Here is a 12,902-nt window from a genome sequence, read left to right on the forward strand (position 1 = left end):
TCCTACCTAATGTTCGTACTACTTCTACTTAAATCTCCTGCCTAATGTTCCTACCAATTACTTCTACCCAATGTTCCTGCCTAAATGTTCCTACTCACTACTTCTATCTATTGCTCTTATTTTGCCAAAATACAGGGCTAGCAGCATTGGAGTTCTTTGGTTATGGAGACTCTGTTGCTGTGGCCACCCCTTTGAGGGAGTTCAAATTACAACAGGCTTCAGAGATACTGATAGAGAGGTAGCGCATACTGTTCCTCGCAAGAAAATTATGAGTTACAAAGAATGAGCTGTACAAGTTAAGTGTTGTCAAGTGTTATGTGTGATAAAGAGACTGTATATTAATGGCTGGAATGCCAGAAGTTTGCATGCGGGTGAAGCAGAAAGAAAAGACAGCCACCTGGGTTAGAGGAGTGCAAGTTGACAACCAATGAAGTGCTGGCTAAATATGCAGCCATCACTAACCCTCCCTGACGAATAGTACTGGTACTATGCTTCCCTAATTGTTAGCTGCCTACCAACTACCACCTACATATCTGTACAAAAGTCATATTATTTAAACCTAAGTTATATATTCAGTTTAGCTCTACCTTGAATATTACGATTCTAATTTGTAATGCTACTATACAGTTTAGAGATTAGAATGATAAATATGGTGGATGATTTAGAACAATATATTTCAGAGGGATATTAAAAACAGCCATAAGGGACTGTATATCAGAGAATATATGTGGTTAAAATAGGTAATTCACTTGCAAAATATCAAAAACCATTAAAACCTCACTTGGTAACCAGCTAATAGCAAAACATATCAAATTTGTTGCTGGGAACTGCATAACCACTCACTCTGTTGCCTGTTCTTTGACATTTTGGCAGTGCTCCATCATTTGACTGGGTTACTGAACATTACAATAAATTTTGAATGCTATGAAATATAGGAAGGGTATAAATGAATTCAGTTGAGTTTTTTATACGTTTATTCCCTACTAGTAATTCAACTCAACATTTTCCTTTATAAACTACTATCGCCATCTTCGATATCATTTAATAACATGCTCTACAACTACATCTGATCCCCTACTTACGACCTACGCAACTTACAACCATTCGTACATACAACAGGGAAAAAATAAAAAATAAAAAATGATGAAATATGAACAAAAGAATCTTAAATAATATGTAAAAAAAAAAAAAAACTACAGAATCATAAAGCTGGTTAATAAAAAACGAGATAATCATGACAGAACTTGAGTAGGATAAAAGAATGCTGTACATGTATATGAATTCTACATGCCATGCTGACATGCATCTGACATGTCTATTTAAAGATCTGACTGGTTGGTAAGAATGGAACTCAGACGTATGTCAGGGAGAGGGTGCATATTTGTATACTTTAAACACTACAACAGCATAGCACAAAAAAAATCACCATCAACAGCTAAACAGGTAAATAACCACTCACATATTCCATGATTTTTAAATTCCCAAAGATTATCATGATTCAGTGGCATCACTTATTCTGTAATGATCAATGCAAGCACTGAACACTTAAATCCTTTACGATTCACAGATAAAAATCTTCAAGTGATTAATGTCCACAGAAAAATATCTTTTCACTGAGAACTCCGAACAGAATTTTGACATTTTGGGTATGGGTAGGTAAGGAGAGGATATGTGTGGGAGCTAAATATTTCTGTCAGCGAATCAGCTAGCCTGTAAACATGACAGGATGGGGAAGTGACCATTCTAAGAATACTAATTGGGTGTTACAGGGTAAGATTTATACTGGTGTTGGCCTGTCTCTTAATCGTGAACAAGTGCCATGTCTCTACACCCCAGCCTAAGCCAAGAGCCTATTTATCAACTCAGTCTCTAGCTGTCATGTATAATGCACCAAAACCACAGCTCCCTTCCCACATCCAGCCCCCACAGAACTTTCCATGGTTTACCCCAGACGCTTCACATGCCTTGATTCAATCCACTGACAGCACGTCAACCCCGGTATACCACATCGCTCCAATTCACTCTATTCCTTGCCCTCCTTTCACCCTCCTGCATGTTCAGGCCCCGATCACACAAAATCTTTTTCACTCCATCTTTCCACCTCCAATTTGGTCTCCCTCTTCTCCTCGTTCCCTCCACCTCCGACACATGTATCCTCTTGGTCAATCTTTCCTCACTCATTCTCTCCATGTGACCAAACCATTTCAAAACACCCTCTTCTGCTCTCTCAACCACGCTCTTTTTATTTCCACACATCTCTCTTACCCTTACGTTACTTACTCGATCAAAACACCTCACACCACACATTGTCCTCAAACATCTCATTTCCAGCACATCCATCCTCCTGCGCACAACTCTATCCATAGCCCACGCCTCGCAACCATACAACATTGTTGGAACCACTATTCCTTCAAACATACCCATTTTTGCTTTCCGAGATAATGTTCTCGACTTCCACACATTCTTCAAGGCTCCCAGAATTTTCGCCCCCTCCCCCACCCTATGATGCACTTCCGCTTCCATGGTTCCATCCGCTGCCAGATCCACTCCCAGATATCTGAAACACTTCACTTCCTCCAGTTTTTCTCCATTCAAACTCACCTCCCAATTGACTTGACCCTCAACCCTACTGTACCTAATAACCTTGCTCTTATTCACATTTACTCTTAACTTTCTTCTTTCACACACTTTACCAAACTCATTCACCAGCTTCTGCAGTTTCTCACATGAATCAGCCACCAGCGCTGTATCATCAGCGAACAACAACTGACTCACTTCCCAAGCTCTCTCATCCCCAACAGACTTCATACTTGCCCCTCTTTCCAAAACTCTTGCATTCACCTCCCTAACAACCCCATCCATAAACAAATTAAACAACCATGGAGACATCACACACCCCTGCCACAAACCTACATTCACTGAGAACCAATCACTTTCCTCTCTTCCTACACGTACACATGCCTTACTTCCTCGATAAAAACTTTTCACTGCTTTTAACAACTTGCCTCCCACACCATATATTCTTAATACCTTCCACAGAGCATCTCTATCAACTCTATCATATGCCTTCTCCAGATCCATAAATGCTACATACAAATCCATTTGCTTTTCTAAGTATTTCTCACATACATTCTTCAAAGCAAACACCTGATCCACACATCCTCTACCACTTCTGAAACCACACTGCTCTTCCCCAATCTGATGCTCTGTACATGCCTTCACCCTCTCAATCAATACCCTCCCATATAATTTACCAGGAATACTCAACAAACTTATACCTCTGTCATTTGAGCACTCACTCTTATCCCCTTTGCCTTTGTACAATGGCACTATGCACGCATTCCGCCAATCCTCAGGCACCTCACCATGAGTCATACATACATTAAATAACCTTACCAACCAGTCAACAATACAGTCACCCCCTTTTTTAATAAATTCCACTGCAATACTATCCAAACCTGCTGCCTTGCCGGCTTTCATCTTCCGCAAAGCTTTTACTACCTCTTCTCTGTTTACCAAATCATTTTCCCTAACCCTCTCACTTTGCACACCACCTCGACCAAAACACCCTATATCTGCCACTCTATCATCAAACACATTCAACAAACCTTCAAAATACTCACTCCATCTCCTTCTCACATCACCACTACTTGTTATCACCTCCCCATTTGCACCCTTCACTGAAGTTCCCATTTGCTCCCTTGTCTTACGCACTTTATTTACCTCCTTCCAGAGCATCTTTTTATTCTCCCTAAAATTTAATGATACTCTCTCACCCCAACTCTCATTTGCCCTTTTTTTTCACCTCTTGCACCTTTCTCTTGACCTCCTGTCTCTTTCTTTTATACATCTCCCACTCAATTGCATTTTTTCCCTGCAAAAATCGTCCAAATGCCTCTCTCTTCTCTTTCACTAATACTCTTACTTCTTCATCCCACCACTCACTACCCTTATATATATATACCCTTATGTATATATATATATATATATATATATATATTTTTTTTTTTTTTGCTTTGTCGCTGTCTCCCGCGTTTGCGAGGTAGCGCAAGGAAACAGATGAAAGAAATGGCCCAACCCACCCCCATACACATGTATATACATACGTCCACACACGCAAATATACATACCTACACAGCTTTCCATGGTTTACCCCAGACGCTTCACATGCCCTGATTCAATCCACTGACAGCACGTCAACCCCGGTACACCACATCGCTCCAATTCACTCTATTCCTTGCCCTTCTTTCACCCTCCTGCATGTTCAGGCCCCGATCACACAAAATCTTTTTTCACTCCATCTTTCCATATATATATATATATATATATATATATATATATATATATATATATATATATATATATATATCCCTGGGGATAGGGGAGAAAGAATACTTCCCACGTATTCCCTGCGTGTCGTAGAAGACGACTATAAGGGAAGAAACGGGTGGCTGGAAATCCTCCCCTCTCATTTTTTTTTAATTTTCCAAAAGAAGGAACAGAGAAGGGGGCCTAGGGAGGAAATTCCCTCAAGGGCCCAGTCCTCTGTTCTTAACGCTACCTCGCTAATGCGGGAAATGGCAAATAGTATGAAAGAAAAGAAAGATATATATATATATACATATATATATATATATATATATATATATATATATATATATATATATATATATATATATATATAATGGATTTGTATGTAGCAATTATGGATCTGGAGAAGGCATATGATAGAGTTGATAGAGATGCTCTGTGGAAGGTATTAAGAATATATGGTGTGGGAGGCAAGATGTTAGAAGCAGTGAAAAGTTTTTATCAAGGATGTAAGGCATGTGTACGTGTAGGAAGAGAGGAAAGTGATTGGTTCTCAGTGAATGTAGGTTTGCGGCAGGGGTGTGTGATGTCTCCATGGTTGTTTAATTTGTTTATGGATGGGGTTGTTAGGGAGGTGAATGCAAGAGTTTTGGAAAGAGGGGCAAGTATGAAGTCTGTTGGGGATGAGAGAGCTTGGGAAGTGAGTCAGTTGTTGTTCGCTGATGATACAGCGCTGGTGGCTGATTCATGTGAGAAACTGCAGAAGCTGGTGACTGAGTTTCGTAAAGTGTGTGAAAGAAGAAAGTTAAGAGTAAATGTGAATAAGAGCAAGGTTATTAGGTACAGTAGGGTTGAGGGTCAATTCAATTGGGAGGTGAGTTTGAATGGAGAAAAACTGGAGGAAGTGAAGTGTTTTAGATATCTGGGAGTGGATCTGGCAGCGGATGGAACCATGGAAGCGGAAGTGGATCATAGGGTGGGGGAGGGGGCGAAAATTCTGGGAGCCTTGAAGAATGTGTGGAAGTCGAGAACATTATCTCGGAAAGCAAAAATGGGTATGTTTGAAGGAATAGTGGTTCCAACAATGTTGTATGGTTGCGAGGCGTGGACTATGGATAGAGTTGTGCGCAGGAGGATGGATGTGCTGGAAATGAGATGTTTGAGGACAATGTGTGGTGTGAGGTGGTTTGATCAAGTAAGTAACGTAAGGGTAAGAGAGATGTGTGGAAATAAAAAGAGCGTGGTTGAGAGAGCAGAAGAGGGTGTTTTGAAATGGTTTGGTCACATGGAGAGAATGAGTGAGGAAAGATTGACCAAGAGGATATATGTGTCGGAGGTGGAGGGAACGAGGAGAAGAGGGAGACCAAACTGGAGGTGGAAAGATGGAGTGAAAAAGATTTTGTGTGATTGGGGCCTGAACATGCAGGAGGGTGAAAGGAGGGCAAAGAATAGAGTGAATTGGAGCGATGTGGTATACCGGGGTTGACGTGCTGTCAGTGGATTGAATCAAGGCATGTGTATGGGGGTGGGTTGGGCCATTTCTTTCGTCTGTTTCCTTGCGCTACCTCGCAAACGCGGGAGACAGCGACAAAGCAAAAAAGAAAAAAAATATATATATATATATATATATATATATATATATATTATCCCTGGGGATAGGGGAGAAAGAATACTTCCCACGTATTCCCTGCGTGTCGTAGAAGGCGACTAAATGGGAAGGGAGCGGGTGGCTGGAAATCCTCCCCTCTCGTTTTTTTTTTTTTTTTTAATTTTCCAAAAGAGGGAACAGAGAAGGGGGCCAGGTGAGGATTTTCCGTCTAAGGCCCAGTCCTTTGTTCTTAACGCTACCTCGCAAATGCGGGAAATGGCGAATCGTATGAAAAAAAAAAAAAAAAAAAAATATATATATATATATATATACCTTTACCTGTACAGATGTTACGGATAAAATTATCAAAGTATATTCATAAACTATTTTATAGAAAATAAAAAAGCAAAATGATAATCTTTCCATCAATGAGAAAATAATCATTAAGCATGAAAGTATCACCATTCACTTATATTTTTGATGGTTGGTCATTTGGAACGTGCACCTATCAACTGCCAGGGTCATATAGGTCGTCAGTGTCATGGTATAACTATCTGAAAAATCTTTAACACCATAAAGATAATTCTATGAGCACATACACTATAACTGCGTATGATAAAAGGAAAGAACCACAACATGACACCTACTATAAGCATCAAAAACTGAGTGGTTGAGTTTAATCTCTGCCGCTAATCTCTTATTCTGCAAGGACATATAAAAAAAAAAAGGAAAAATGTAAATATAGAGGGTTTGACCTAACTATCGTTATCAGCAAAACAATTACGGCCTATATCAATCTGTAAACTTTTTATCACAATATAGTAACGGCTTCACATTGTGCATATATGTGATATGTTTCATACAATGTAATGTAGTAATGTAAGCTTTATGGTATGGCGCTGGTATCACCAGTCCCTGTTGACAGAAACCGTCACAAAACATACACCTTCCCAAGCCAGTGAATTGACAGATCACGAGGCTTACAAATTATGAAGCAATACTTCACCACAACTGTACTTACTTGATGCCTGGCCTTAGTTGCCTCAGCCACACGTTCCAAAACACATTTAAGTGCCCTGGCCACTTCCCCGTCCGTCATGATGAGTCTCAACATTTGTTTACATCGTCACAGGACAGTCTTGCTAGACCTACACAATGAATCAAGGATACACATTTTAATATTCTACATATCATCATCCCTAGAGACTATCTGAATTCTCTGTGTTCACTCTAATTTAGTTTATTTTTGATGTATACAGGGTAACTGCTTGTATAATAATTGCAAGTGTAAGATAATGTCGACCTGGCCTGGCTCCCGGGTATCACTGAAAACCAGGACAAATAGTTTTCATTATTATAACATTCGTCTGACATTCTGAGTACATAAAATAGTGCTACGTTATAAAGAAAATTGAATACATTTCCATAAAAAACAAAAATCCTACGTTAAAGAATACATGAATGATAACATGGTGTGCCACCTACTCCAGAAAAGACGATCATTTTAACCATTTCGTCTATCGTCCAGTTGCCTTGATTTATGCCAAAGACTGCATCTTTCCCGATTGCAAAAATTCTAAATCCTCCCCTAACTCTCTAGTTTCTCTAAACATCTTGAATCTCAGTCTTCTATCTCAACATCAGTATGGTTGTCGCAAGACAAGATCCACTGGTGATAATGCAGTTCGATCTACAAAATGCCTAGTAGTCATACTTAAGAAACATTTTATAATTCCATGTTGTTGATCTTGATTCAATACTTCTTTCTTTCCTGGTACAGCAAAGATAATGTCTTATGCCTTTCCCTCTTTCTATAACCTCATAAGTTTAAGATTTGGGTTTATAACTGAGTGTTGAGTTCAAATTAGTTTATCCTGCATTCTTTTTCATCTTATCTATGACCTCTTATCCGAAATCGCTATGATTTTGTCCATGTCATGTAGGGGATACCAAGTCCAGTTATAATGTTTTTGATTATCAAGTGTTCGGTGTCAAAAGAGTTAATGGCTTAGTGTCTGTAGAAGACGCAAGTATGGAACGTCCTTTGAGAGAATTTCTACCCAGGCCATCGCTAAGCCACCCTTAGACATATTCGAACGAGAGTTGAACACCAAAACACTTTTAATAAAATATTGATTGATTAACTGACTTTATTCATGGACCCTAGTACATTATGGTAGGTATACATGTGTGCAGTACATAGTAGCTTCCACTAGGATAACCTACTAAAGTTCTACAATCTTATTTCCAGTAGGGTCCTTGTATTAAGATGGGGCAGTCAACAAAGGAGCCACTACACCCCATACAAGATATGCACATTGTATACCCCTATCTTTAAAAAACACAGCTGCATTTTCCATTCTAGTTAAGACTGCGATCTCACTCTGGATGTACAACCTGAGATATTTACCTTTTCGTCATAGACGAACTGTCAAACCAAGTCCTCTTCCCTCCACTCACTGCCAATTGGATTCGACGGCAGTATTCAATCTAATTCATCTATGGTGCAGGAAATGTAAATCCTTCCTTAGGAAACACTGGATAGAGAGGAAACCAAGTAATATTTGGTACAGTGTAAGTGTAAGATTTACCTACCTATACATCGTATATTGTGTTCATGAATTTCTTGTCATTAATACTAACTGTAAAGACGTTCAGCTTTCGGCCGACATATGTATTGAAATGAACCGCCCTTCCTCTATGCAAGAGGGTGTCTATATAAAACATTTTATATAATTTGATGTGTTATGTCAAATTATTCTAAAAAGGAATGCGAATTCATAGTGAATAATGCAAATATCATATTCTAACACATATCTAAATCATAACCATAATAGACAGAAAACTGGTATGATATTAACATTTAGTAACCCAGATCTGTTGTTTTGCTTCTCGAAAGAGAAGAGTGGAGGTCGCGTTGCTGGGTTGATAATAAATATCCAATATATGCTAGGTTTGTACCTAATGTAAGTTGTCTGTATGAGATGGTAATGAGATGCTATTTACATTTGGAAATAATTGTGTCACTTGAACCTCGAGAAGAGAAGACTTTGGTTAGTCATGAGGCAGACGTTGCGTCACCTGTGTCAACCCAGGGTGTACCCCAAGAAGTCAGACCTGCTACACATGAGGATATATAGAGCTGAAGTTCATTATGTGAATAAGGCTTTCACCTTTATTCCTCAATGTTCCACTGAACTACGGATTATAATAAAATTTTCGGGCATTTTTCTTAATTCCGATTTGGTAGCAATGATTGTCCAGAACAGTGTATTGTGTTATTTTCATAAAAGTTCACGTCCCAGGTCATGGGAAATAAGTCCTAGACACATTTAAGTATAACTGATATGCTCAATATATATATATATATATATATATATATATATATATATATATATATATATTCTCTCCACTGGTACACTTTTTTTGGGTGCCTCTGGCTTAGTTGGTCTCTATGTCACATCTAGTGTTTGATCAGGAGATGGAGAAAGACTGAAGTTTGTGTGTACAATTATATAAGTACTCGATGGTTGTCCCGGAATATGTCTGCAATTTGTAATATCACAAATGGGAAATCATCATTCATTAGGTTATGTTGTCAGCTAACAGAAATTAATACAGTTTCCTTAAGGATCTTTTTGTCACAAACAGACAAAAAGGCCACATTCGTTCACATTCAGTGTCTAGCTGTCATGAATAATGCACTGAAACCACAACTCCCAATCCAGATGTTTCATACTTAATTGTCGTTTCCCTACATTTGCCAGGTAGCCATAGTAGAGCGTATCTAAATCCTCTTTTGCCTTCTCATTGCATATATATAAAAAAAAAAAAAAAAATATATATATATATATATATATATATATATATATATATATATATATATATATATATTTTTTTTTTTTTCATACGATTCGCCATTTCCCGCATTTGCGAGGTAGCGTTAAGAACAGAGGACTGGGCCTTAGAGGGAAAATCCTCACCTGGCCCCCTTCTCTGTTCCTTCTTTTGGAAAATTAAAAAAAAAAAAACGAGAGGGGAGGATTTCCAGCCACCCGCTCCCTCCCCTTTTAGTCGCCTTCTACGACACGCAGGGAATACGTGGGAAGTATTCTTTCTCCCCTATCCCCAGGGATAAAATATATATATATATATATATATATATATATATATATATATATATATATATATATATTTTTTTTTGCTTTGTCGCTGTCTCCCGCGTTTGCGAGGTAGCGCAAGGAAACAGACGAAAGAAATGGCCCAACCCACCCCCATACACATGTATATACATACACGTCCACAAACACAAATATACATACCTACACAGCTTTCCATGGTTTACCCCAGACGCTTCACATGCCCTGATTCAATCCACTGACAGCACGTCAACCCGGGTATACCACATCGATCCAATTCACTCTATTCCTTGCCCTCCTTTCACCCTCCTGCATGTTCAGGCCCCGATCACACAAAATCTTTTTCACTCCATCTTTCCACCTCCAATTTGGTCTCCCACTTCTCGTTCCCTCCACCTCCGACACATATATCCTCTTGGTCAATCTTTCCTCACTCATTCTCTCCATGTGCCCAAACCATTTCAAAACACCCTCTTCTGCTCTCTCAACCACGCTCTTTTTATTTCCACACATCTCTCTTACCCTTACGCTACTTACTCTATCAAACCACCTCACACCACACATTATCCTTAAACATCTCATTTCCAGCACATCCACCCTCCTGCACACAACTCTATCCATAGCCCACGCCTCGCAACCATACAACATTGTTGGAACCACTATTCCTTCAAACATACCCATTTTTGCTTTCCGAGATAATGTTCTCGAATTCCGCACATTCTTCAAGGCTTCCAGGATTTTCTCCCCCTCCCCCACCCTATGATCAACTTCCGCTTCCATGGTTCCATCCGCTGAAAAATCCACTCCCAGATATCTAAAACACTTTACTTCCTCTAGTTTTTCTCCGTTCAAACTTACCTCCCAATTGACTTGACCCTCAACCCCTACTGTACCTAATAACCTTACTCTTATTCACATTTACTCTTAACTTTCTTCTTTCACACACTTTACCAAACTCAGTCACCAGTTTCTGCAGTTTTCACGTGAATCAGCCACCAGCGCTGTATCATCAGCGAACAACAACTGATTCACTTCACCATGTGTGGAAGTCGAGAACATTATCTCGGAAAGCAAAAATGGGTATGTTTGAAGGAATAGTGGTTCCAACAATGTTGTATGGTTGCGAGGCGTGGACTATGGATAGAGTTGTGCGCAGGAGGATGGATGTGCTGGAAATGAGATGTTTGAGGACAATGTGTGGTGTGAGGTGGTTTGATCAAGTAAGTAACGTAAGGGTAAGAGAGATGTGTGGAAATAAAAAGAGCGTGGTTGAGAGAGCAGAAGAGGGTGTTTTGAAATGGTTTGGTCACATGGAGAGAATGAGTGAGGAAAGATTGACCAAGAGGATATATGTGTCGGAGGTGGAGGGAACGAGGAGAAGAGGGAGACCAAACTGGAGGTGGAAAGATGGAGTGAAAAAGATTTTGTGTGATTGGGGCCTGAACATGCAGGAGGGTGAAAGGAGGGCAAAGAATAGAGTGAATTGGAGCGATGTGGTATACCGGGGTTGACGTGCTGTCAGTGGATTGAATCAAGGCATGTGTATGGGGGTGGGTTGGGCCATTTCTTTCGTCTGTTTCCTTGCGCTACCTCGCAAACGCGGGAGACAGCGACAAAGCAAAAAAGAAAAAAAATATATATATATATATATATATATATATATATATACCTTTACCTGTACAGATGTTACGGATAAAATTATCAAAGTATATTCATAAACTATTTTATAGAAAATAAAAAAGCAAAATGATAATCTTTCCATCAATGAGAAAATAATCATTAAGCATGAAAGTATCACCATTCACTTATATTTTTGATGGTTGGTCATTTGGAACGTGCACCTATCAACTGCCAGGGTCATATAGGTCGTCAGTGTCATGGTATAACTATCTGAAAAATCTTTAACACCATAAAGATAATTCTATGAGCACATACACTATAACTGCGTATGATAAAAGGAAAGAACCACAACATGACACCTACTATAAGCATCAAAAACTGAGTGGTTGAGTTTAATCTCTGCCGCTAATCTCTTATTCTGCAAGGACATATAAAAAAAAAAAGGAAAAATGTAAATATAGAGGGTTTGACCTAACTATCGTTATCAGCAAAACAATTACGGCCTATATCAATCTGTAAACTTTTTATCACAATATAGTAACGGCTTCACATTGTGCATATATGTGATATGTTTCATACAATGTAATGTAGTAATGTAAGCTTTATGGTATGGCGCTGGTATCACCAGTCCCTGTTGACAGAAACCGTCACAAAACATACACCTTCCCAAGCCAGTGAATTGACAGATCACGAGGCTTACAAATTATGAAGCAATACTTCACCACAACTGTACTTACTTGATGCCTGGCCTTAGTTGCCTCAGCCACACGTTCCAAAACACATTTAAGTGCCCTGGCCACTTCCCCGTCCGTCATGATGAGTCTCAACATTTGTTTACATCGTCACAGGACAGTCTTGCTAGACCTACACAATGAATCAAGGATACACATTTTAATATTCTACATATCATCATCCCTAGAGACTATCTGAATTCTCTGTGTTCACTCTAATTTAGTTTATTTTTGATGTATACAGGGTAACTGCTTGTATAATAATTGCAAGTGTAAGATAATGTCGACCTGGCCTGGCTCCCGGGTATCACTGAAAACCAGGACAAATAGTTTTCATTATTATAACATTCGTCTGACATTCTGAGTACATAAAATAGTGCTACGTTATAAAGAAAATTGAATACATTTCCATAAAAAACAAAAATCCTACGTTAAAGAATACATGAATGATAACATGGTGTGCCACCTACTCCAGAAAAGACGATCATTTTAACCATTTCGTCTATCGTCCAG

At 39.1% G+C, this 12,902-nt stretch overlaps 1 protein-coding gene and 1 long non-coding RNA gene across 5 annotated transcripts in view; both read right to left on the minus strand.

Moving 5' to 3' along the window:
- LOC139756888 (pyridoxal phosphate homeostasis protein) overlaps nt 1-8,586 on the minus strand; it is a 29,328-nt gene extending 20,742 nt beyond the window's left edge. Inside the window, exons 1-2 of one of the 4 annotated variants that reach the window (XM_071676776.1) lie at nt 8,495-8,586; nt 6,921-7,047 (exon numbers count right to left, since the gene is read on the minus strand). In XM_071676776.1, coding sequence (XP_071532877.1) covers nt 6,921-7,013 — 93 coding nt within the window. In that variant the 5' untranslated portion in view covers nt 7,014-7,047; nt 8,495-8,586. Of the gene's footprint in view, nt 1-6,920; nt 7,048-7,202; nt 7,228-7,384; nt 7,409-8,309; nt 8,443-8,494 lie in introns of those variants that run through there. The other 3 variants (XM_071676775.1, XM_071676778.1, XM_071676777.1) reach the window with 3 other exon arrangements.
- Nucleotides 8,587-11,891: 3,305 nt separating this feature from the next.
- LOC139756891 (uncharacterized) overlaps nt 11,892-12,902 on the minus strand; it is a 45,935-nt gene continuing 44,924 nt past the window's right edge. The window contains exon 3 of the long non-coding RNA XR_011714458.1: nt 11,892-12,522. This is a non-coding gene — a long non-coding RNA (uncharacterized lncRNA). The remainder of the gene's footprint in view (nt 12,523-12,902) is intronic.

Source organism: Panulirus ornatus, chromosome 23 (assembly GCF_036320965.1).
Source record: "Panulirus ornatus isolate Po-2019 chromosome 23, ASM3632096v1, whole genome shotgun sequence".
NCBI classification, from domain to species: Eukaryota; Metazoa; Arthropoda; class Malacostraca; order Decapoda; family Palinuridae; genus Panulirus; species Panulirus ornatus.